General features: G+C 42.8%; 1 protein-coding gene across 3 annotated transcripts in view; it reads right to left on the bottom strand.

Annotated features, from left to right (window-relative positions):
• The window catches only part of znf827 (zinc finger protein 827), a 68,254-nt gene extending 51,275 nt beyond the window's left edge, over positions 1 to 16,979 (bottom strand). For all 3 annotated transcript variants that reach the window (XM_079461882.1, XM_079461884.1, XM_079461883.1), the window contains exons 1-2: positions 16,695 to 16,979; positions 772 to 1,965 (exon numbers count right to left, since the gene is read on the bottom strand). In XM_079461882.1, the coding sequence (XP_079318008.1) occupies positions 772 to 1,965; positions 16,695 to 16,737 (1,237 nt within the window). In that variant the 5' untranslated portion in view covers positions 16,738 to 16,979. The remainder of the gene's footprint in view (positions 1 to 771; positions 1,966 to 16,694) is intronic.
• Between the last annotated feature and the right edge of the window lie 6,337 nt (positions 16,980 to 23,316).

The following is a 23,316-nucleotide window of genomic DNA, read 5'->3' as shown; positions in this document are numbered from 1 at the left end:
CACTCTCCTTTATACAGTGACTACGTCGAGTCTTTCATGACAGTCAGTTCTGACTCCAAGCCATAGAACTTTACGAATTAGCTAAAGATCAGCCATATCTCTGGCACTTTATCCCAAGCCTGTGCTGAATGGAAACTCTGATGGCTGTGCCGGCTCTGGAGTCTGACCTAAATTCCGGGAGAATCTGCTGAGATGGTCTCCGACTGTTCAGGCTACAGGGAGCACACACACTGCCGGCCTCCGTTTGGCAGGCTGCACATCCGCGGGAGATGAGCTGGGTCTGGGAACGTGCCGCCAACTCCAGCAAACCCCCACTGTGCAAACAGACCTTTCCCAGATTCAGCAGCCAACCTCTTGCAGACAAAGCATGACCTTATGGCACTGATGAATCACTACACAGTGCATTCTTCAGTTGTGTAATAATCAAAGATATAGACACTATTTTTTTTTATTAGAAAATAAAGAACAACTATTCATAGATTATTATGGTCAAAAAAATAATATAAGGTATATCCTTCCAAGATTGTTTACTACACTGTAAAAAGTTTTGCTGCCTTAAATTTTTTAAAACAATTATTCTATTTAATTTAAACTTAAAATAGGAAATATATTAGTAACATTTATTTTACTAAGCTTGTTTTAACATTGGTGTTTTATGGCTAATAGCTGTAGTAGTTGTGGGCTAATTTTAAGCCAGTGTGATGTCGTTAGTTTCATCTCACCACAAAAAGGTAACACAAAACTGCATCTATTTCAGAAACAAACTCTTACCTGCTTGACTGCTGGGCTTGGCCCTTCCCTTGGGAATTGTTGGCAGCAGAAGGTCCATGGTCTGAGTTGGGGTGGGCACCTTCTGGTTCCTGTCTAACAGGGGCTTGACATCCTCAGTGGCTCCCAATACCAAAGCCGGCTCTTTCTTATCAGCCAGAAGGTTCCCTGCTGCTCGTGCCGCCACCTCCTTTAGCAGAGCCGCCGAGGAGGTCATGGAAACCAGGGAGAGAAAGGAACCAGCTGAGGCTTGATGCTCAGATGAGCCCACCTGCTGCTGACTCCTTTCAGACACCTTCTTTGAGAGGGCAGCCAGTGTGGAGCTGGCCGACTGGGGACTAAAGGGCGAAGCGAACGCTTCAAAGCGCACCGTGTCATCTGACCGGGTACCCAAGCCTGCCATTGAGGAGGAAGAGGTGACTGAAGAGGAGGAGGATGAGGAAGAAGAGGATGAAGATGTCGAGGTGGAGGATGCCACTGCACACTTGTCCTGGAGCACGGCGTTAGCTGCTGCCTTCAACTTCTGGATGGCTGAATCTGGAGATAGACTGCTGCCGCTGGGCGCTGATGACCATTTGTCTGCCACGCCTACCCATACAAAGCCACTGCTTCCTGAGTTAGGGCCATTGCTGGAACCAAATGGGTCACAGGGCTCCTGCTTGACAGTCGCTACAGATGCGGGCGAAGCCGAATTGGAGTTGCCACTGTTGTTGCTGCTGTTAGCCAGTCTCCTAGCGAGTGCACTCAGCTGCTGAGAGTGATGTGAAGATGGAGAAAGTACCATGTTAATAGGGGGTGACTCTGGTCCTCTGCCCATTCCACGCTCTACTCCTTCCAGCTTCAGCGAGCCAGCCTCTAGAAGACGCCGCAGGTTGCTGCTGAGGGGCTTACCCAGGCCCTGGCTGGAGTCTCCATAAAGAGAAGACACCACAGAGGACAGAGTGTCCTGAGTCGAGAGGACCCCACTGTCCAATCCCAGTAGCTCCAGAGAGGCACGTTGAACCGGTGTGGGGCAGCCCAGGGAGCTCTCTGCTGAGGTGTCATGGTCTGGTTGGTGGGCATTGTCCGGAGAACCCCGAAGCTCATCCGGCACATCACCGTAGGACGATTCAGAGGGGCTGTCAGAACCATTCCCAAACCAGCCATCTTCCTCGACTGAGCCACCTTCTGGTCCACCATCGTCTACCGTGTCCACATCTGTGATACAGAAAACAATTAATGATTTTCTAGCAAGACAATATGAAAACATCTGCAATTTCACTTGAGCAAATTATAACTGTACAATATTAATAAACGCAATATATCCTAAAGGGCAAATTTGTAAAGACAAAATGCTGACAGTACTTCCCTTACGGCCATCCATTGACCTTTTCCAACTGACTTTCTCATTACGACTAAAATGGATGGTGTTAAATAAATATTTTCTGAAAAGATGAGCAATGGAATAAAATTCCAATCTTCCTCACAAGACGTGCATAACTGGCTTTTTGTTCTTTTATAACCATTTTTTTCAGGGTCTAAAGGAGTCTAGTAAAAGGGTTACCATGGTGACAGGTCCTTCCGGGAGGCTAGACAGCAAAGATTAGGGTAATGGAGGTTACAGAACTGGATTCATATTCATGAGCTCGCTGATACCACCAGGGAGCCAATAAGGATAGGGTTAAGGTCACCAAGGGTCATTAATATACACTTCATGTATCAATATTCATAAGAAAAACATTACAGCTTGCCAGACAAGGGCGAACAGAAAAAGTGAATATTCCTGATACATATTAACAAACCCTCCACAAGAGCATGTCAAAAAAAAGCAACAAGCTTGCATGAGGGGGATGTCAAAACTTATCAAGTGAGTTTTTTCTTTCACTTGAACAAATTAAATGCTTACGCCTCTGAGCGAGCGAGAGAGAATAAGACCTGGAGGTGGAGAAAAAACAGCCTGGGACTTCTGACTTCAAAATATGATCAGTGAAAAAAATTCATTTGAGCATCTTTTCTTCGACTTCTGCTCGCACACATAAAAGCTGGTCTCACCTTGCTGACCCTAACATAAGCCTGGCGAGTAAAGCTCTCTGTTGACAGGGAAAAGGAAAAGCCGCTACCTGGCAACGGCATCACGTCGACCCGTAGGGATCATTACAGTCAACACACATCTGGCCAGCACTGCTTACTTTGGTCCAAAGGGGTGACAACCGCCACAACCTCGTGCGATCGTGCACTATGATACTGACAATGCAGCAGAGCGTGCTTTATCACCCGTAAAATCAAAGAAAATAAGATATAAACCTGACGCACACAGCTTGATATATGATTCGGTGTGAATGCAATAGTTTGTGCCTGTCTGTAAGCTAGGGCTGGACTGTGTTAGTGAACATTAATGACTGATTCGCAATGATATACAATTTCAAAAAACTTTTTGAATATTGCAATGATGGCGCAATGCACTAATGATTATGCGCTTTTTATTTGGCCATTATATTTTTTTAGGTTTGTGTCATCAGATTAGTTTTTTGCGACCCTTCTTGTATCACGAGTCACGAGTATGAGAACACAAATATGTTTTAATAGCATCTCTCATTAAAACTTTGAGCAAGAGTTGATAAGTGTAATTCGATTCCACAAATGCGTTCAAACTGTTGGTTTTAATAACTGGTTTCAAAAGTCTAATTTTAGGCGTCACTGATACAAAATAATCCTGTTTTTACGCTATTGTACTCTTTTTTTCTTAAATTGGTACCAATGACTGTTTCGTAACAACTGAAACACTGAGATGTTGTTAAAAAATGTGTGATATAATTTAACCTATTCCAGAAAGCGTAAGTGTTTTTTTCTTTTTATCTCCTGTAATTCGACAGTAATAGGAGGGAGTTTGAACGTTTGTTACATATTGCTAGTATGTTGAACTGACTGAGCTCACGGTCACCTGAACAAAACAGTGAAGTATGTGAGGCATGACCCATTTCCATGTGACACCAGGGAGGACAGGCAGTAATGGCCATAATGTTGTTAGTGAGAAATGGCTAGATTGTTGACCAGAGGTCTCTGGGGCAGTGGCAGAAACTCGGACTGAACCCTGTGCTCGCCCCGCTAGGTTAAGCTAGGTTGTGCTACGCCCCGCCACTCTTGTTTCTTGCTGCAGCAGAGAGGCAGACACAGGCATGCCACTACGTGGGCGGCCTGACATTTCCCAAGGTCACGACTCGGGCCCCAGTTCCGCATGACTTTGTCTGAAACGTCCCCCCTCTGCCTCTAAAACACACTTGTACAGTTTCATCATTTGAAAAAGGGGAACAAAACCATACTAGTTAGCTGCCTTACTGGCATTATGGTAAGGATGAGTGTGTGTTCAGAAAAACAGCTGTAAGGCTTTGGTCCAGCTCCTATGAACCCAGCCACCACAAGTACTAAATAGTAAACTCAACAAATGCAATAAAGAAAATAATGAAAGTGTATGTGTTATACGGTAGAGCATGTCAGTGCTTGGGACTTATTCTTTATATATTGCATAAATAGTTTGTAACATGAAAACTTTGGAAAGCAATCATTAAAGGTTCAATCTCACATGCTTGCGAGTTCTCATAAGGCCTGTAGTGTTTCGTGTGCACTCTCTTCTCATTGAAGTTGAATTGTGATCTAGATAGTAAATTATTTTGAGAAGTTCCCTGTGCTATACTTCACCACCCCCTCAGTTTCTGTCTAACTGGCAATGAAATAAGTCTCTTTACCTGCTAGAAGCCAATAGTAGGGGAGGGCTGGATGGAAGTTAAAAGTGTCACACACAATAATGTCATGTTGACCCTCGAAATAAAATGTGTCTCAATACGTCTCATATAAACTATAACGTTTACTAAAAAGTAAAACTCTCTAGGAACGAGTATATATATATATATATCAAGGAACTTGAAGGCTTTACTTATTATGTCAATGTCCAGGTTTCCATCACCCTTCTGTCAGGTTTTATGCGCATTTTGAAGTTTTGCATTAACGAGTAACGGAAACGGCAAATTAAGAAATGAAAATCATTAATTCACAAAAAAAGTTTTCAGCTTGAGGTGTTTTTTTGGCAAAAAACTTTTCACACGAATAATGGGAGATGGAAACGCATTTGCAAAATAAGTTCTGACGTAGTGAACAATAAATCCACAAGACTAAGCCTAAGTTACCGTTGATGGTGTCTTTTTGGTTTTCAGATCTTTTTTATTTACTGTTGGTTACTAGGTTACCAATACCACCATGATCCGATAGGTACAATTTCGCATGACTCTTTCCTCATGTTACTGGAAACTTTGAAAAAATTTGCATTACGTTTGGATGGAAACCCGGCTATTCACAATGTTGTACCATCACGTGATTTGACATCATATATATTTCTATTCTCTTTTCTATAGAGAAAGAAAGTCAGATATACATAAATATAACATAAATAAGAAGGATTTATAGGTTAATGTGTTAGTATTATGTGTGGGGGGTGCATGCCTGATGGTACCTAGAATGCCATGTCAATCAGGTAACTCTATAACAGTTGGAGAAAGCTATCACTTTCATCTGGTAGGGATGTGGCGGTGATGAAATATTCCCATGTCACACGTTGGATAATAGACGTTTAAAAACACCGGTAACGGTGACAGCGGGGTTGGGGATTTGCTGTCGGATGGTCGAAGATGTGGCTATGCGCATGACGCATTTTACTTTCGGTTTTGAATTAGCGGCAATTCGGGAACGGCAATTGCTTGAATTAATGGTGGTTAATAAAAACACACAAAACTACAAAAAAGAACAATGACATTTGCTTATATTACACAGACTTTACAAAACAAATAACCACACACTATGCAAAAAATAAGAAACAAATATAAAAAACTTTAACGTCAGATAGTTTGCCTTTAACAAAACGAGTAATCACATTGCAAAAAAACAAACAAATAAGAAAGAAAGAAGAAAGAAATAGCAGAAACAAAAAACTTATATATTAAATAAATAAATATTAAATAAAAAAATAAGAAACAAAAAAAAAAGGAATACGAAATGATGTTTATGTTAAAACATTTATGTTAAAGGCGAGGTGTCCAATTTCCGCGTGTTTACACAAAGTCGGGTTGAGGACCAAAACAACCTGTCAGCAGTAAGGTGAACAGTGCACAGGACGGACATTACTCGAGCCGAGTGCTAGGGAAAGAGAAAGATGGAGTAAGGATGTGTTTGGTTTGTTGATTTGAACATCAACAATGGACACCCCGCCTTTTAAATAAATAAATAAATAAGAAATGATTAAGAAAGGAATAGCTGAAACGAAAAACGTTTATGTTAAATAAATGGCAAAACACCGGCTTTTTAAAACTAGAACAAAAAGAAAATTAAAACATAAAGGCTCTTGATGACTGTGCTTACATATTCTTCGCCACCGTCTTGTCAATCATGAATTCACTCTCCTCATATGATAAATACAATCTTTTTGCTGATCTTTGCAGCGACACTTGTTTAGCTTATGCTGAATGTAGCATCCGTGTTCAGACACACAACTGGGGTTTGGTCTTTGGTGTGATTTTTTATCACTATAAAAATTCTAAATGACGGTGGACAAGTGATGTAATCGGTTGGCGGGTGGACACCATGTATCGGTGACACTGACTATCGCATCAAGCCTATGGCACATGCTTAATGACTTCATAACAAGGTTCATTGGCTTATGGCGTAACAGCAACGCATACAGTTCCAACCTCAACGCTAGTGATCAACCTGAGATAAGAAATATGCCATCTTAAAAACAATCTAGAAACTAAAAATATCAACAGTTATTTGTTATGTTAAAAACATTAAATATTTATCCATGGTCTAATAAATGGCATTCATTAATTAAAAAAGATACAAATTCTGCCACTATTTACAGATTTGTTTTCCAATCATTTACAACAACATAACGTATGACAGAATTTTTATTTCTATAAATTCTGTGTTCATTATTTTTTGTTCTTTAACTCTGGTTTAACTATGTATGTGTTTGATGTAAACACCAGTCTTTAGTACCCATATACAGTAGTTCAATCCAAAGTATTTCAACTGTGTGACACAATAAGCCAATAGGGCTTGGAGGAGCATGGGAGTGATCTCTATTAGAGCCAGCAGCCACATGACTTGCTTAAGGTTGCCTACCAATACACTGAGGCTATTCTGCAACTCAGCCGGGCATAAAAATCGGCCTGCCTGACCCAGAGGTCGCAGAAAGGGCACCGAGAAGCTCTACTGGGTGCTGGGTGGCTGCTTCAGCAAAGCGAAGGAGAGACGGAGAGGCCATTAGTCGATTAAGCCGGGGTGGAGCCATCAATATTCCACTGATGCCAATGAAAAGACACACTCATGCAGTCTAGTATGAGAGGCCCGGGTCGAATGGCCCTAACACTATCAGAGATATTGCCGTCCCTCAAAGTGAGCACTGCTACGGGCTAACTAACCACCACTTTGGCAAATATAGGTTCCCGGCATTTTCTGTTGATTGCCGAAGGAGTTTGATGGGTGGTGGTGTGGGGTGGTGTTTGGATGGGGAGACAAGAAGTGGTGGTGGTAATTAAGTGTCCGAATCTGCCGCAGGCGATGCTAATGAGCCCATCCGCGGGTCAGCGGTACCTTATTAGCCGGCAGGCCAACAATATGGTGGAAAGAACGTAGCTCTACTGCCACTAGTCGCACGTTGCCATGAGTGACTAGAGCAGAAACCAGAGGGGTGGTGTAATTCTATTAATTAGCACGCTCTCAGCATGACTCCAGTCCACATCTAGTCCAAGATGAATCTAGATTAAATCTAGCTCACTTAGTAGTCCATTGCGCTGGCAATTCACAGGTTGTGGGTTCCAGCCCAAGGAACATACATACTGATTAAAGACATGTATACACTAGGTGCACGTTAAGTTGGTTTGGAAAAAGTGTCTATAAGTATGTAAGTATGTAAAAAGAGGACAAAAGCTTGCACATCACCCTCTACTGGGTGCTTGACCAAAAAAAAAACGAATGCAGGATAATAGGCAAAATTCAGCAAACCAAAGCTCCAAATAAGTAAAAAAATTACGTTTTTGTTAAGTTTTATAGCAAGGCGTGGAACGTTTCAATCTCGAAACGTTACACGCCATGCAATAGTCTTTTAATCAATAATTTATTTTATCTTTTGGAGCTTTGGGGTGCCGACATTTGTTTATAATCCTTATTAAAGTATGTAGAAATTATTAAAGTATGTAGATTAAAGTAATGATGTGTTTTGGTTGTTTATGTAGGACAAGAAATTGTCCAAAAATACTTTTTTAAACTTTGATCTCGTCCTATAAGACGTCAATGTATCACTTGATAATAGTCAAATTATGAGCTCACTGTGAAAATCATAAACATCAAAATAAAAACTCGAATGGCCCTGTTTAATCCTGATATTAAGATCTGATATCAGGTCTCTGTTGTATAAGCACTTTAGATGTGCCTAGTTCATATTATCTGTCTAAGTGCATGATGATTTTAGAAATACTGTATACGTATGCTATAAAACATGCTTTTTTTTAAACCTAGTATTTCTATAATTCATGTTTTGTTTTTTTGCCATCCTTTATGTTTGTCGCTGGATTTTGAAAATATCCAACCAACAAAAGGAATAACAGCGAATTTGGACATTCAAAGTTTTGGAAGGATAGCAACAATGTGAAGCAAAACAAATTGTAGTGTTTTAATAATATATCATACTGTTGACACTGCATGCAGTATTAGCAGGTATAACAAATCTAACTGTAAATACTGATATTTCAACCGTTATTATTTGTAATTTAAAAGCTTTAAAAGTTTAATCCCTACTTGCACTTTTTGGTTTGACATGTTTTCTTTTCTCATTTGCGAGCAGAGGTATATAAAAACCTTAATGGCCAATTTCCCCATAATCAAGATGAGCAGTCAATTTTGAAAATCTAAATTAATTTAATATGCAAATCAGCATTGTATCAGAAAATTCTTACTTGCTACAGACAAATAAAATTAGATACATGCCACAATTTTAATACTTGGGGTATAGCAGCCTATAAAAATACCACAACAAGCATAATTTTGTGAACCCAGTATTATTATACTAAATATATAACGATTTCCATAATACTGTATCTGGCAGTCACATCGGACGAATCCTTCGCCTACAATCTTCCACATTAGTACAGGCCGTCATCAGCATGTATTAGCAAAGTATACTACATATCACCATCTGTGTATTTTCCACATGGCCTCGGCAGTCTGTGGGCACATTGGGCAGGATGCCAGAGGTGAAACAGGAAGGAGATGTGTTCTTGGAAGAGATCGAGACAGCTTTGGCTTCCAGACCTCTAAAATTCCTCTTTGTAGATGAAGCGCCCTTTTGCCCTCTTGTTTATTTCCCCCAACTTCCATTTATAGACACTGCACAAAAACAAGAGAGCGCCTAGACTAGTCATCTCAGATGTACCATCAAAAACTCTGGATCTGTGCGTTTGAAGTCGACCACGAGAAGCACTGAGATTGTTGTTAATGAGATTGGCTGCTATGAGATTATGTTTCTTTAAGGATGAAAAGTAGGGCACGTAGACCACAGCTCAACTGGGCTTGAAGATCTTACATTTCTACTAGGATAACAAATAATGGAACACTCTGGAGCGAAAGGATAACGAATGGATTGCAATGCCCACACCCCAAACAAAAAATAAGTAATGTTCTATGTACGTACTATTGGGGACAGGAAGCAGGGGTGGATTCAGCTAGGTGCTATGACGCTAATACCACAATATGGTGTTGCTACTGCATTACTGCCGCCTACTCAGATAGACAGCAAGCACCCAGGTTAGAGCTGACAGGGAAACTCTCCAACTACTGTAAATCACACTTTGTCCCAGTAGCTCAGGCAAGGGATGCAGCCAAGCTTGACTAGCCAGCCACCCAGAAAGAGAGATAGAGAGAGAGAGAGAGAGAGAGAGAGAGAGAGAGAGAGAGAGAGAGAGAGAGAGAGAGAATATGAGGGGGTGTGCGAGAGAGTGGAGGAGGTATGTGTGTAGTTGGGACAGCGGAAGAAAAGAGATGGCTTTTTTACAGTGATACCGGGTTGACAGCAGCTTGGCAGTGGCGCCCACGGCACTGCCTGCTCAGATACAAGCCTGTCACTCAAAACAAGGGCACTAATCAGGATTGGTCCCGGTTTCTTCCTTAAGAATGGGGGAGGCAGTTGTGCAGCTATTAGAGATGGAGAAGAGAGTGGGGGATAGAGCTGTAGCGCAGCAGGAGAGGCTAACCTCATTTACATGCAGGTCCTGAAGGACAGCGAGCTGATTCCTTTTTCCAATCTCCATGTTAAACGGTGGCCAGGGCAGCCGATGGTTACCATCGCATTGTTCAGTGCTAGAGCTCTTTGTTACGATGATACCCATCTCGGTTTCCAAAAGGTAAAGACACACACGCAAGATAACAGCGACGGCTCCCTTGTAGGACTGAAATTCTGCCATGTCAAAAGAGTAAACAGGAAGAGTTGTTCACCTCTCGCCTCTTCTTATGCTTCGAGTCAGTGAAACCGGGTGCATCTAATTTAACCCCACAATATCCCAGTGACAAATGACGGCAAAAAATATTATCACTATGACAACCATAACGGAGCCTTTCGAGAGCACAAAGAGCCAACGTTGTGTGTCTAACCTTAGTCTTTACTTTAAGACTCTCTGCATAGAAGACTAAATGTCTGCAAGGGTAAACTGTACTTGTGAAAAGATGAGTGTGACTTACAGCTCTTTGAGACTATGAGAAAGATGGTGTAAAGTTCACCACCTGTGGACTTTAGAACGTCTGTATACCAGAACATGTGTGCTAGTCTATAGTTGGTAAATGAATAAATGCATTAAAATCAACTATTACATAAAATCAATAATATGAGTTAAACAGTACAATCCAACAGAATTGGGAACTTGCTGTTTTCACCTAACATTTTATCCACATCAAAAACAAGAACTTTCATTCAAAGCAACATAAAGTACAGTTGTTACAGGTGAAAAATGTCTCCCCCCAGAGCAACCTGGAGTTCAGTGCTTTTGCTCAAGGGCAACATGTAATAGCTCATGGATCACTATTGTGGCATGAAAACCTACAGCCTTTCAGTAGTCAGCCTAGATTTTTAATCACTAGACCATACAATAAATATCCAATGAAGATTAAAAAGAATTAATGGAGTAACAAAATATTTAATATAACAGTTCTGAATAACCAATCTTTGAAAGAGTTAGGTCAATCACAATTTTGAATAGCAATAAATTACACAAAAACAACTGCAATATTGTTCCCAATATATCAACATAATACTGCACCTCCGGGTTTCTGTGGTTCCCCACCCATAGAAAGAATATGTATTACCTTCTAGTCCCTTATCATCATACAGGTAAGGGTGGACTCCTCAGACCATGTAGACGGTTGCAACAACTAAACATGAATACAAGAGCTTTGCATCAAGGTCGGAAGTAATCAAACAAGACTGTGAAGTCATCTGCAAATGCGAAGGACATCTTTTACACAAGGGCCTGAGAAGGTCCTACATTTTAAGCCTCGTAAATCAGCGTAAGACATAGCGACAATAGCTTTCACAGAGATGACTTCACATCATGAATATAATATCTCGCCTTTGTAAAGCAGCCAAACACCTAGGCTCTTGCCGATGATATACCGTTTCCCTTGGAGGTTGTCAATACCTCAGGGTGCCACTACTCTGTGTCTGTTTCCTTCCTGGCACTTTTAATCTTCTCAGCTATAAAACAGCCCAGTCTCCAGAAAAACCATTGGAGCACAGCTGTTAGTCCGCTAGTTAAACTCATTAACATGCTTACGCTCTCTGTGCTGGACACTGTAGTCTATCTTCGAGACATAATAGAGGTTAGTCTTGTGCTAGGAGAAGACTCAAATTTAAAGACCGATGTCCCACATCAGGCACAACAAAGACACTGGACTAATTCTGAGTTTGCACATACTTAAACACATTTTCACTTTTCTATCTAGGCATTATGAGTGCAACAAAACTTGTCAGCATATAAATGTATCCAATTCGCTTTAAAACTACATTAGAATCCCAATATCTCTTGATGCTAATGATGACAATGATGGTAATTGCCTTCATTATAATTGTTGCGTAATTACTATGATTATGATCGTCACATAATTGTAAGCATCTCAGCATGTGTAAATCGTCTAGTTTAACATCTGAAAACTGAGCGAAACAGGCAAGTCAACCAAGACATTTTTCAGTGCGTAAAATCCATCTTTATAATCGCAACAAAAAAATAAATATAAGCGGCCGTAATGCATGTATTAAAGAGGCCTTTACTTGGTTTAAAAAGCAACTCTTGATATCTCCATTCATTCAAGTCCTAATAGTGGGATTGATAGTGAGTTTCAGCAACAAACGACCAGAAGTCATTCATTTGTGATTAAAGTTGGCAATTTAGGTGACTAGTGACATAAATCTTTCCCGCTGTGATGTGGGCGTGTTCAGTTTAAATTTATGTAAATGAGCGGCAAAAGAATGAGATGAATACAAATGAAGACAGTAAATAACATACTGCAGTCATATAGGCCTCCATCTTTAACTGTTGTAAATGATCTCTTTTAACATGCAGGTGTGTCGTTTTTCGAATGCATGGAAACTTCAGAAATCTGTGGCATTTTGAGTAACTTTGATTCAATTTCATTATGCTGAAATTATTAGGCAATTGTATATTTGCATGTGTTAACATATAAATGGGTAGTTGACAAATAAACCATACATCTGTCCTTTGGTGTGACAGAGCAAACATTTAGTTAAAAACTAACAATGAAGATAAATCTCTTTTATGCTGTTTTATATTATACATATATACGTTATTAATATCAAATAATATATTCATATTTTCTTTTACTTTGTATTCGAATGTTTTGCTTTCACACCATATACACACCATTATGTACAGTTTATTTGTCAATTACCCAAATGCAGTCCACTGCAAGATTTTTAGCAGAAGACAACCAATTCATTCTCAGAAAACCATGACAGCATAATTTTCCCAGCAATACTCATGATTTGTGATCAGATTTTCATAATCTTCAATCAGTTGCTATCCTGACTAAAAAGGTTAGAGGACCCGGCGTCAAAACGCCTACCAGCAAGCCACAGCGCAGCGACCTGGCGACCTCCAATGCTAAAAATGTTTTCAGCGTGAACATGACTTATACCACTGGCTCTAAGACGCAACGATTCACAAACCATTTTAAAATGCCTTGCCTCTTCTTTTCTGTCAGCTGCACATACACACACTGCTCTTTGATTCTGCCCAGTAAGCCTCATCTTCGCTTAAAGACAGACACAGAGTACTGACTCATAAATCAAACCACTGTTTGGCATTGCTCTGCAGCCTGGGCTTGTGTCAGGCCTGATCGTTCGATTCTTCGTGCAGCGTGGCCCAGCGTTAGCAGCCCGTTAAAGGTCTGTCCTGGAGGGGATGGATTCACTTGTGTGGTACAACACAGGAAAGTGCCTGGAGCTCTCCAGCAGAGAGCCCCCCAACCCACCACCCACCCATTCCCCAGCTGAACCAGCGAGCTGTTCCTTATGAACCGCTGCCAACAGAATGCCTGCTATGAGATGGTTATTACTCAGTGCCGGGCTGCCACTAGCCAAAGGGCTGCTCTCCGAGCTGTAGATCTCCATGTTGTGACTTGTCAACGTGCGGAAAATCGTTACCCAGCTCAGGCACTTTTATTCCACACAGGCTCTGATTGAGACTTGGGTGGGTGAAAGATTGTGTTTGGCCCTTTTTCACTTAAGAGTCTGTAGTTCCTCATATAGCAGGCAGACAAAGGTCTCCGCTGTAGTTACTGGAAAAAAATTCTTATCTATGAAGTTAGAAAGTTAGGTTTATAAGTTGGTATTTGCGGCTACCAAAGAGGTTTCTTAGCACAGTCCCTTTTTGTTTACAGTCACAGACTTACAATACTATCACAGGCCAAACCAGGCATCTTGCTATCTGGTCATTTGAAAGATATGCATTGGAGTCTTTAATAATACATTATGCATCCGTGCACATAAATCTTCCACTTGATGAGGCGAGTCCGTCACAGTCATCAAGCCGTTCTATAAACGATCTCTTATTTTAATTATGTCACCACAGTGCCTTTGACAGAGCATTCGCAGCTAGACTACACACCTGTGTGATGAAAGCCAAGGAAATCCAGCTAGCCAAATTAATCTAAATGTTCTGGTTCAGCATGCCTGGCTGAAGCCCCTTTCTGTGTAAGCACTTGTTCAGAAGAGTATCCGCCACCCTTCCCCTGCCCTTTAATTCATTTCTGAGAGGAAAGCCTGTGTATCATTATTCGCTTGAGCTCAAATGGGCAGACACCGGTGAGAGAGGCTGATCAAGTTGGTGGGGCAGGGGGGAGAAAGTGGAAGACGAGGGGGGGGGCTTCTTGGCAGATTTTACCAACAAATCGGATGCCAAGAGCGAAATGGAAACCTCCCTTCATTTTCCTTTCCCCTTAATCCAATGTTTTCAAGCCCTGGCCCAGCCAAGGTCATTATAATCAAAGATGAGTGGAAAGGAGCCAGTGACCCACCATTACGGTAAGGTGGAGAGTCACCCAGTCACACACACTCTGCCATCGGTGTGTAATGGAGAGCTGAAATCCATGCAATGCTCCAATTCCTCCATTTGCAAATGCAGATAACCTTAAAGATCATGTGTGTATAATGGAAAATGGCTGGCTCCCATTGGGAGACATTTTAGCTGATGGCAAAGGTCAGGGTGAAAGAATGATACCGGCTCTGTACTTCCACAAAATGGTGGCTGGCGAAAAAGACAAAGAACGGCACAGAGGGAAAAAAGACGTAACCTCAGTCGACCTCTACACCTCGGAGTAGAAATCCTACGAAAACAGCTTAACGAGGAAGGCCATTTTAACCTAGGCTCCCATTGCTGGATTAATTTACAGGAAGCACTGTGAACTGTGACCTGCAGTTTGAACAAAATGTATGAATTCTGGAAAAAGGAGGGTGCATCACTGTTATAAAGGGCATAGTTTTGGAAACCCGGTGGATTGCATTGTTGAACTAAAGCCAAAGGTCATATTTAACTGTCAGGAAGATCATCTGACTGCATCAAGGCCTTAATGCCCTTTTGCAAGTCCTGACCCATGCACATCGTGCCGTAAATGCTCATGTTCTCAGTATTTTTAAGAAAGGGAAGTAAAAGATTTACATGTCACAGCATTTACATAAAATAATTATTTCACAAAATACCAGATAAAGGCAAATGGTTTGTTCAAAGAGCAAACAAGTAGCACACCATCTCAAATGTGCGGTTTCTGACTTTGTGATTTTTTTTCAAAAGCAGTATTAAACAAGTGCAGGTGTAGGATCTATTAAGATCCTGTTTTGTTATTGTCATCTGGCTCTCTGTTTACATGGGTTAAAGCATGCTGAATGCAAACAGAAAGTACAAACGTGAAGTGTGACATCACTCCTTCATGGCTGTGCAGAGTGCCACTAAACTTCACATGAGCTTTTGCTGAGCAAGTGATTTCGCTGCAGCATTGATCGTAGTGGATTTTAAGATATTATGATAAGCATCCATGACTTAATAAGATTAAAAAGGTGTTTGAAAACATCAGTTGTAATACGACTAAGCTTCTTATTCCGAGTTTCTATTGAGAAACGATTTCCATTTTTCACCGTTACATTTAATGGGACATACTGAAAATATATGAAATACATTCTAACATCATATTTGTACCTTTTTTTAAAGAAGCTAAAACGCATGCAGAAACTATTTCTTATTCTGAAGAGAGCAACCAAACTCGCAAAAGAAAATATATGTCACTTAAAAGGCACATGAAGACAGCGTTGCGCTCGTGCATACGGTACTTCCGTGCACTTAAAGCGCCATCGAGCCACATTTCACCAATTCCTCTGATCGATGCCATCCACACGCTACACCATACCCCATCTAGCGGCCGGCACACGCAACTACAGTTCTTCACTGCTGAGCTGATAAAAGCACATCTTAACATCCAGTTACACCGGGTCAAATGAACAAATATCGTTATAAGTAATTCCAAGCGCAACCGGCGTAATGCAGCAGAAGCTATAACATTTTCGTCGCATAAGCCTCCGAAGCGAAAAGAAAAAGCGTGTCGCCTTCGTGCGTATCGATCGCAGACCGTCTGCAACGAATGGCTGCATGAGGAAGGAAAAAACCCTGAACTTCAGGTGACCGACCATGGCTTTGACACAGGCAGCCTGCAGACATGAACCCCGCTGAACTGGGAGGGGTGGAAGAAAATACCTCAGCTTAAAAAAATCCCGCTTCGCCCGCGAAGTGCTCGACCAACGAAGGAAAAAGTCGCGCGCCGAGCGTCACACACACACGACCGCGGAAGGGGGAAAGTTACATGAACGTGTTTTAGGGCGATTTTTCAAGTTGCAGACTGGTGCTAGATAGCGCTAGAGCTAATGAAAGGCAGGGGCACGGATGGAAGGCTGAGTCTGGCTCTCGGTCTGATCCGACTGACCCTTCATTTTATTGCGACCAGCTCCACAGATCCTCCCCTTTCCCTTCCGCGAGTCTCAGCCTCGCTCGCGCGGATACATATATAGCAAAGACGCGCTGCCATAAGCGCCAAATAAGCGGCGATAACGCGAGCTTTACTGGCCGCAACCTTTAGGCGGAACGGGACCTTTATCGATTATCTGCAATTAAAGCCACCGCTAGTGCACTCGCTCCGCTAGCCCCCTCATCGCCAACATGGCTGCCTAGCACAGACCTAAAAAAGGAGAAATAACCTACGCCGTGCCTTTGTCTGTTTCACCTCTTTAACCCTAAACTACTGCGCAAAACACACGGAGAAGCGCTAAAACCGCGGCGATCGAGAAAACGACTTACGTGAAGGCAGGCGCTTGGGTTGCTCCTGTTTCCTCCTTGGCATTTTCCCCCTTTTATCACATTCTCCTTCTTGTTTAGGGATAAGAAGAAAAAAGGTCTTTTCCCATTGAAATTTCGCGAGGGAGCCTGATGGCTGGGACTTGTCGTGCACCTGGCTGTCCTCGGTTAAGTGTATTGTTGGGAATAGGGAAGAGTAGAGGAGGAGGTGCTGTTGTTGTTGCCGTGTCTTGACTATGGCTGCTCTCCGTAAGTGTGTGTCTCCGAGCCCCTAACTAACACTAATGCAGGGATCAAAGGGCAGCAACAGCAGAGCACACACACACACGCTTGCGCGCGCGCGCGCACTCGCTAACGGAGAGCAGAGCTCGCCCGCCCGAGCAACGAGAAAGGGACAAGGTGCCCCAAGCTTTCGGGGTGTATACTTGACTGACCGCGAGGTTTTTTAATATGCATATATCAAATGGTTTGTGCATATTTAAATCGATCGAAAAAAAGAAACGAGAATTCGCTTTTTGCACATGTGAAAACAAAACGGTGCGATATAAATATGAAATAAGATTTCAAATTAATGAGCTTTTTGTGTTTTTAAGAATTTTCGAAATTTTATAATTTTGAATTAATGGGAAATATTTGGTCGGGTATTACATTGAGATTGAACAGATACAGAATCCGCAAACATACAGAAATCCCCAAATCCAAATTTATTTTAGTAGAATGGAATTGTAGAATAATAAGACTGAAATAATGCTAATTTATAAATACTCTTTATTACATGGTAACAACCAAACCATTACAATTATGTAAAAAATGAAAGCCTCCCATCCATCCACACACACACAATATTCTGTTCTATGCATTGCACTGAAGCAGCCGGCTGTTCCCCACTCAGGGCTGGTCTCCAGCAGGCTGCATGCTGTTGGACAAGTTCGTTCTTTCACACCTCTCTGGTGTTAGGAGGACTGCATCCTCCCTCATGCCATGTTGCCATCCTCCTCGCAACCATCCACACGTGCAGCTCGTTACCGTGGCAATTAGCACAGACCCAAATGGCCTCTGCACAGGTGACTGACACGCACACACACTTTGTAACTTGCTCATTAGAATACGGCTGTCTCACGAATCCTCTGCTTCGTGGTCCCTCTAAAAGTGCAGAGAGGGGTTGCTCTGCTGACGTTTGGACCTTGGGGGTAGCCTACAGTGTCACAATACTGTAAATGTGAAATAGGTATTCCACAAATAGAGCTTTTTTATTTTTAAAATGTATGTGTGTACAGCTTAATCCGCAATACTTGTTGGTCCAATATCATTCCTTGCCAGCTAAATATAGTATTTAAAATGTAATGCAAAGTGTAATATTAGACAACACATTTTAAATATATTCCAAATTTTCTCCTGTATTTGTGTGCTTGTTATTGTTTAAGATTAGTTTAGTCTCCATGGCGAGGTCACGGTCTGTTCTGTAACCCCACCGATGCCAGGCAGCTGAGGTAATGCGTGCGCACAGACAATCTGCTGATAGTAGTCATGGCAACAGCAGCATGACCTCACACTTGGTAGCAACCTAAAGGTCACCCAACAGACATCATGTTTTGATGGGCTTTGTATCAACTGAACTTGACAGTGACAAACATCTGCGAAAGAACGAAGACCGTTTCCATTGACATCTGTTTCCATTTGATACTTTTATCTCTTTTGTTCACTCTAGAGTGTTGCTTTACAAATTGCCCTGAGAATTCAGATGTGCACGCTCACACACATTCACAAACCTTAATTCTACATGTAAAAATAGAACTTACATGTTACACCGTCATAAGCATTTAGGCAATACTCTTATTATATGAATTAGATTTTTCCTAATAGACAAGTGATGTTAATGGCTTACAAAAATTCTGCTATTATTCATGCTAAATTAGCCTTATAACTTTCTTTGCAAAAAAAGGATAGTTAGCTTCAGACCGTTCATCTAATTATGGTTCCTTTACGTTATTGATAAGCATGATTGTTCCTTCTGCTTTTGAAAGCAACTCGTTTTGTCTGTTGGCGTTATTACTACTTATTAAAATGGCTCCCCTGCAGCAGTCCGGGCTGTTAGTGCACTAAATGAATTTCAGGTGCTTCAGTAGCGGATAAAGAGGTATATCTCTCCCTTAGGCCAGTCATAGTGGTGTGGGTTACCTCTTTTGCAACTCCTCGTTGCCTCTTCCGCTTTGTTAGGATGTTTCAAGATTGTGTTAGGAACTCTAAGTCAAGCATGCCATTAGAGGACTAGTGACATGACAGGTTTTCGAGACAGACGGGTATATTTTTTGAACCCCCACACGCTGTACATTGAATTTAATAATAAAAATGTAGCACTTATCACAATGCTGCATTGTTGCAAAGTATATAAATATACATATAGACAGCAGAAACAGAAGTAGAGAGATTATGAAAGAAATCAAATAGGTAATTATTAAAGAAAACACCCCCGCTCTCGTGATCGCATGCCATACACTGACAAGACAGAGGAGAACATATCGATAAAAGTCTGTATTTTGGTTTGTTTTTGGCACAAAAAGCATTCTCGTCGCTTCAAAAAAATTCAACTGAGCCACTATGCGCGGATGGACCGATTTGAAGATGTCTTTAGTACTTTTCTGAACCTTGGCAAAAACTGACACCATGATGTCTATGAGGAGGCCTGGAAATCACTCGGATGTCACCTAAATATCTTCATTTTTGGCACCGAAGACGCCGGAAGTTCTCAAAACATGCTTAACGTTATGTGGGTGAGTAAAAAATTACACAAAGTTGATATTTGGTGAGTGCAAAAGTTCACTTTAAACACTTCTTAGCCAGGCTGTGTAAAAACGTCCACTTTAGATTTTGTGCTTTAGATAAAAACGTCCTCTTTAAATTTTGTACTGCAATTAATTTATTGCAGCGTAATATCTTACCACCTTGTCTGTAGTGTTTCAAGATAAAGACCTGGCTAACTAAAACTTTGAAAAAAATGATTTGGCAGAATGCTGGAGCCACTGTCCTTCACAGCATGCCACCTGTCCCTCCTCCCTCTCTTCTTCAGCAGTGTGACAGAAGCAGGTGGTTGCCCCTGCACATGATCTCTGACCTTTTGCACAGCAACCCCACAAAAACCTGTTCAAGGAACTCGCCCCACTTATTTTAACTGTTGCCTGATTAGACTGTAAACCACTAATTATCTATCAATTAAAACAAAAATATCTGTTTATGTTCCAATTTGTGTTTTTCTAAGCACAGTAGTTGATGACTGATGATCCCCGACCTTTGACCCGCAGCTACATTAGTTCTATGTTAATTAGTGTGAGCACTGATTGTTGACAATGATTATCTTTATTTTTATGCATGTGTACAGTCTTGATATTAAGTAAAATTTAATGAGTGAGGTTTAGTATTTTTAAGCTGCCACTCAGTTATGACTGTATCCGTTATCAAGAACAGTTATACTATGTTAAAATAGTTATCTGTCATATAGAAAATATGGCTAGTTTCTTTTATTAAACAACACACACGCAGGCACGCACCTCACCTCAACTTTTATTGTCACATCACCATGTGTGGTGAGTGAAAGTCTTGGGTGCGTACTCCATACAAAATATGGTGCTGTTGGACAGACAACTGTAGTGCAGATGAACGGTGCAAAGTACAATATACATTATACAGAGGATATACACATAAGACGTTGAATATACACATTAATATGTACACTTACACGTGCACACACACACACACACACACACACACACACACACACACACACACACACACACACACACACACAAACATTGTCACAACTCGGGTCTCAGGTGTGGTGGGTTGAGAGATCTACCACAGAGCAGATAGTATTGGATCCAAACGAAACACTCAAGGCAATACTCCAGGTAAAAGGTACTTTGCAAGTCCATAAAAAGTCCAACAAAAATTCTTCTCAGAAAGAGGTATTACTAACAAAAAAAGATATTGCAAACAGGAGGTAAATAAAATAACTCCACGAGGGGAGAAAAAGCAAAAGCAAAATCAAATAACTAACATCTTACTTGCGATAACGTACTCGGTTACTAACGTAACCTCGGTTCCCTGAGATACGGGAACGAGTACTGCGTAGCAGGACGCTATGGGGGGGAAAACTCCTTTTTCTCCGATGACTGAAGCAATTCAATAGAAACTGAAACTGTGAAACTGTACGGTGATTGGTTGGAAAAAAGTAAAACTTTAAACCAATCGTAGCGGAGCTGCCGGACCAATGGCGATGGCACCCGCCAGAATGGGCGGGGCTTATGGCTATATAAGCAGTACGTTCCCTATCGATACTTCACTCGTACTGCGTAGCAGGACGCTATGGGGAACCAGTATAATCACGCCGTGCTACAGATGGAACGAAAACACAGATAGTCTCGGAGCCTTGGCTCGGAGACGGGGTAGAACAGGGAATCCCTGAGAAGGCGGAGAAGGCCGAGCTAGAAGGTGGCCTAGTCCGGTTAATCGTCCCAAAATTATTAGGTGCTGGCGTGGCTACAGAGCCAGGGCTCAGCGGCCTAATCCAAAGCAGAAAGGACCCGGGCCTGAAGGGCCGGGACGTCCAGACTGTAGAATCTTGTAAAAGTGGACGGCGAAGCCCAGCAGGCCGCCGCACAAATATCCTCTATAGAGACACCGCTAGACCATGCCCAGGAAGAGGCAATGCCTCTAGTAGAATGGGCTCTAACTCTCGTGGGACATTGAAGGCCCAAGGAAGAGTACGCCAGCGATATAGCCTCTACTATCCATTTTGACAGTCTATGTTTCGAGACCGAAGACCCTCTGGTGCGGTCACCGAAGCACACAAAGAGCTGTTCCGACCGCCTGAATGGGGCGGTTGTAGATTTTTAATGCTCTGACTGGGCAGAGCAGGTTAAGGTCTGGGTCCCGCTCTGAGGAGGGAGAGCAGAGAGCGTAATAACCTGTGCTCTGAACGGAGTAGAGAAAACCTTAGGTACATAGCCATGCCTTGGTTTGATGATGACCCTGGCGTCGTTAGGCCCAAATTCAAGACAGGATGGGCTCACAGAGATAGCCTGTAGGTCGCCCACACGCTTCACCGATGCTAAAGCGAGAAGCAGAGCGGTTTTGAGCGTTAAGGAACGGAGGTCCACAGATAGCAGAGGCTCAAAGGGAGGGCTCTTTAGAGCCCTCAGGACCATGGCCAGATCCCAAGTGGGAACTGTAAGAGGGCAAGGAGGGTGTAGCCGCCTGGAGCCCTTCAAGAAACGAACAATAAGGTCGTTTTTGCCCACTCATTTTCCTTCGATGTGGATATGCGAGGCTGAAATAGCTGCCACATAGACTTTGAGCGTGGAAGGGGCACGGGCGTTATCCAACAACTCTTGCAAAAATGACAGTATCAGCGATATGTCACAGGACACCGGGTCAGCGCCGCGTGGTGTACACCAGGAGGCGAAGACAGACCATTTGAGGGCATGGAGACGTCTAGTGGATGGGGCTCTAGCCTGAGATATGGTGTTCAGGACGCTCTCGGGGAGGTCCATAGGCTCCCGTCGAGAGGCCAAACGTGTAGAGCCCACAGCTCTGGCTGGGGGTGCCATATCGTGTTCCCTGCCTGAGAGAGGAGGTCCCGCCTCAGGGGAATGGGCCACGGTGCTGCTACTAGTAGCTGAGAGAGATCTGCGACCCAAGGCTGGTTTGTCCACAGAGGGGCTACCAATAGCACTTGGTGCGCTTGATCCCTGATTCTCCTGATCATCTGCTGTAAGAGCGCGATCGGGGGAAAAGCATAGAGGAGCCGATTGGGCCAAGTGTGGGCCAAGGCGTCCCTGCCCTTCGAAAAGTACGTTGGGCAATGAGTATTGTCTTCTGAGGCGAAAAGGTCTACTTCTGCCTTGCCGAAGATTTGCCAGATTCGCTGAACCGACATGGGGTGGAGTGCCATTCGTCCGAAGGAACGTTGCTCCGAGATAGCATATCTGCCCCCCGGTTCAGTCTGCCTGGAACATGAGTTGCCCTCAGTGAGCGCAGATTGGACTGGGCCCATTCCAAGAGGTGTAATACCAGGGAAAAAAGGCGTCTTGAGGAGAGGCCTCCCTGGTGATTTATGAAAGATACCACCGTCATGCTGTCTGATCGAACTAAGACGTGGTGATCCTTTAGCACCGGCAGGAAGTGAACCATACTGCCTGCATTTCCAGGTAGTTGATGTGGAGGCTTTTGTCCTGGTTCGACCAGAGGCCGAAGGCAGGTTCGCCATCGCACAGAGCCCCCCAACCCGTGTTGGAGGCGTCTGTCGTGACCACTTTCCTGCTGGACGTGGAGCCCAGGGGCATACCCTGCTCTAGCCAAAGGGGATCTTTCCACAGGGCTAGGGCGGATACGAAGGCTTGGTTCACCAAAACACGTAGACGTCCAAGACGCCAAGCGTGTGGAGGAACTCTGGGCTTCAGCCAGTACTGGAGGGGGTGCATCCGGAGGATGCCCAGACTCAGCACCTGAGATGCAGAGGCCATAAGGCCCAGCATTTTCTGAAAATCCCTGAGGGGGCGTGAAACCCCGGGTGTGAATGAGGCCGCAAGCCGTCGAATAGTCAGTGCTCATTCTGGCGATATTCTGGCAG

The sequence above is a fragment of the Barbatula barbatula genome, assembly GCF_947034865.1.
Source record: "Barbatula barbatula genome assembly, chromosome: 8".
Taxonomy (NCBI): Eukaryota; Metazoa; Chordata; class Actinopteri; order Cypriniformes; family Nemacheilidae; genus Barbatula; species Barbatula barbatula.
This window is presented reverse-complemented; position numbering and strand designations above follow the sequence as displayed.